At 46.1% G+C, this 2,805-nt stretch overlaps 1 protein-coding gene across 1 annotated transcript; it reads right to left on the bottom strand.

Moving 5' to 3' along the window:
- Positions 1 to 1,105: 1,105 nt before the first annotated feature.
- On the bottom strand, positions 1,106 to 2,805 carry LOC122028668. The gene has a single exon (XM_042587512.1). The coding sequence runs from the start codon at positions 2,472 to 2,474 to the stop codon at positions 1,392 to 1,394; it is 1,083 nt and encodes a 360-aa protein (XP_042443446.1). The 5' UTR covers positions 2,475 to 2,805; the 3' UTR covers positions 1,106 to 1,391.

Raw genomic sequence — 2,805 nt, 5'->3', positions numbered from 1 at the left:
CCCCTTATCTAACCTCAGTTAGGACTTTTGTTGCCTAACCTCCAGTTAGGACTTTCCCTTTCCTAACTTCTAGTTAGGACTTTCCTAGTTAAGTATCTGGTTCTCCCTTGACCTACTTGACTTCTCTCTCACATATTGTCAAATATCGAAACTCAAGTTCAAGTTAATCCGAGTTTAGTCAACTTTGTCAACTTTAACTCGAGAATGATTGCACTAATAAACCCAATATAAAACGATACAATTGCTCATAAGCTCCCTCCACACGTATTAAATCATAATCGGTCGGTGACGCTGGGCAAAATAATTATTATCCTATGTGCTGACAAGAGAGGAAAATTGAGGAGAAGAAAAGAAATCGTCGTCCTCCAGAATTTTTTTAAAAAGAAAATATTATTTAATCACCAAGGACTCCGAATTTTAAAATATAAATAAAAAAAGTTTAATATATGAACTACAATTATTAACCTATAAAGGTAAAATAAAAAAAAAATTAAAAGAAAAAATTATTGACATATTTATAATCCTAAAATTCATAAATTATTATAGTATCTATAATCGTTATAAAATAGTAACGATTATAACGTAAATAATATTAAATAGATAAATCCATTTAATATTGTATTTAATGTATGTGATACAGATACTAAAGATAATATTGTATTTTATAAAGGAAGATAGTGGAGTAGGATGGTTAAATATAATATTGTATTTTATAAAGAGAGATAGTGGAGTAGGATGTTTTTTTATTAAAAAAATAAACAAGTTAATCTTGAGAAAAAAAAAATAGGATTTTTTTTATTTTTGTATCATATTCTTTTTTTAATCCAATTATATTTTAGTTTTAAGCTAAAAAATTTAAGGTTCTTCTATCATTTCCATTTTTAAGCATTTTAACTTTGTCGGCTCTCCTTTTTATCACCTCTAATCATGGATCAGGCAATAGGGTTGGGGCTTTCTCAAAGCGTAGAAGGATTTGGCCCATTAAATTGTAGGTTTTGTTCTTACTATCGGTGAGGATCAAGCATTTCCTTTGGCTAAAATAAATTTTAATATACGAAAAACTCACACAATTAATAAAAAAAAAATTCTTATGAAAAGTAAAAAATATAAAAAGAATATCTTTAAAAGAACATGTTACATATCACATAAACGAAAAAAATTACATAAACGACAAAATGCCTCTCTCTCCCTTCGAGCTTTCCTCAAGCGGTCGAACCTCCAAAATTGAAGAAGTATTGGAGTCCCAAACTGCTCCATTTATTTAATCCGTTCTGTTCCATGCATTTTGTTAAAACAAAAACATGTTTACTAGAAAATCCACCCCAATCCTACTTTTCCTTTCCTCTTCTCTCATGTTTCGCTCCTCTTGTTTTTCGCCCTTTTTCTCTCGATTAAAAGCTCCACCATTGATGAACCGCCACGCCGGCGTCCCTCAGCTTGCCGTAGAGCGCCAGGCACTCCCAGTACGGGCGGCGGCGGCGGCCCATCTTCGCCTCGTCCTCCTCCGTCTCTCCCGTCTGGTGGTCGCATTCCAGGAACAGTTCGTCCACCAACCCGATCGACCCCTCCCCTACCACCTCCTCCACCGCCGTAGCGTCCGCCTTCACCACCACGTACTCCTCCTCCTTCACGTTCCGCTCCAGCCACTCCGCCAGCGATGGGGTTCCCGCCTCTGGCTCCGCTTCCGCCGTCGCCTCCTCCTCCTTCACCTCCACGTGGATGAACTCGAAGGCGCGCCCCATCGTCGGGTAGTTGCGCTCGAACCACACCGCGCCGTTCCCGGATGCGCCGGCTGGGGCCACCTCCACGAAAACCCGACGAGGGTAACCGTCCAGCGCGTCCCCTGTCAGCACCGGTAGGTACCTCGCCTTCCGCCGCCATCCCAGCCGCCCCGGACCCGGAGGCTCCAGAAGTACTTCTTCTAGCCCGCTCAGCGCCTCTTTCTTTGCCACCGGGACAGACAGAAGCCGTCGAAGTCTCAGGCCCCCGTCGATTGTAGTCTTCTTCAGCATCGCCACCATGGCGGCGGAACCGGTCTGTCCGATATAATCCACGGCGTAGTTCACCGGTGTCCGGAAGGATTCCGATGGGTCGCGTCCCAATCGGACGGCCGCGAGGTCGGCACGCTCGAAATCGCCGGCCGAGGCGGATATCACAAAGTCAGAGGGCAACGCCTCTGCACCTCCCTTGCTTGCATCGCGGAGGAAGAAGTCGTGGTCCTCGGCTCGGAGCAGGCCGCGCCGGCCAAGGAAGCTGAGGCGGTTCGGCAGGAAGCTAGCGCCCGCATCGTCTGATCGATCGCCGTCACCGTACTGGAGGACGGCGGCAAAGGAGAAGACGGTAGCGGCAAGGAGAACCGACCGTGCGATGAGCCGGACGAGGTAGAGGTCCGGTAGGCGGATGACGAGGCGGTTGTTCCCAAGATGCACGGCGCCGCCGAGGCCGAGGTGACGATGGACGCCCATCGGAGACATTCTTTTCTGTCAGCGGAGCGTCTGGCGAGGAAACTTACCGCGAGAAACTAGATGCAATTGTCAGAGAAGGTAGCGAAAAAACAGAGAGAGAAAGAGAGAGAGGGGAAGAGGGAGGATTAACGAGGGTTATCTAGCGTGTGCAAAAACGGGCAGCGGTGTGGTTACCACCCACCAGTGCAACCCGAGTGCTTTGAGATCGGAGGCAGAGGAGCATCAGGTTCTTGGAACGCTGCGATTCCATTGTGCTCATGCGGCGATGGACGGCTGGAAACGCAAGTTAGCGCTGCATATCTCTGCCTCCGAAGCGTACCGCACCCGGTAATTATTCTTC

This window comes from Zingiber officinale, chromosome 10B (genome assembly GCF_018446385.1).
Source record: "Zingiber officinale cultivar Zhangliang chromosome 10B, Zo_v1.1, whole genome shotgun sequence".
Lineage (NCBI taxonomy): Eukaryota > Viridiplantae > Streptophyta > Magnoliopsida > Zingiberales > Zingiberaceae > Zingiber > Zingiber officinale.
The sequence above is the reverse complement of the archived record's forward strand: the minus strand, read 5'-3'. Positions and strand labels throughout refer to the sequence as shown.

Excerpts from the sequence above, each read along its gene's own strand:
- LOC122028668 (XM_042587512.1), bottom strand. The coding sequence starts at position 2,474 with ATGTCTCCGATGGGCGTCCATCGTCACCTCGGCCTCGGCGGCGCCGTG.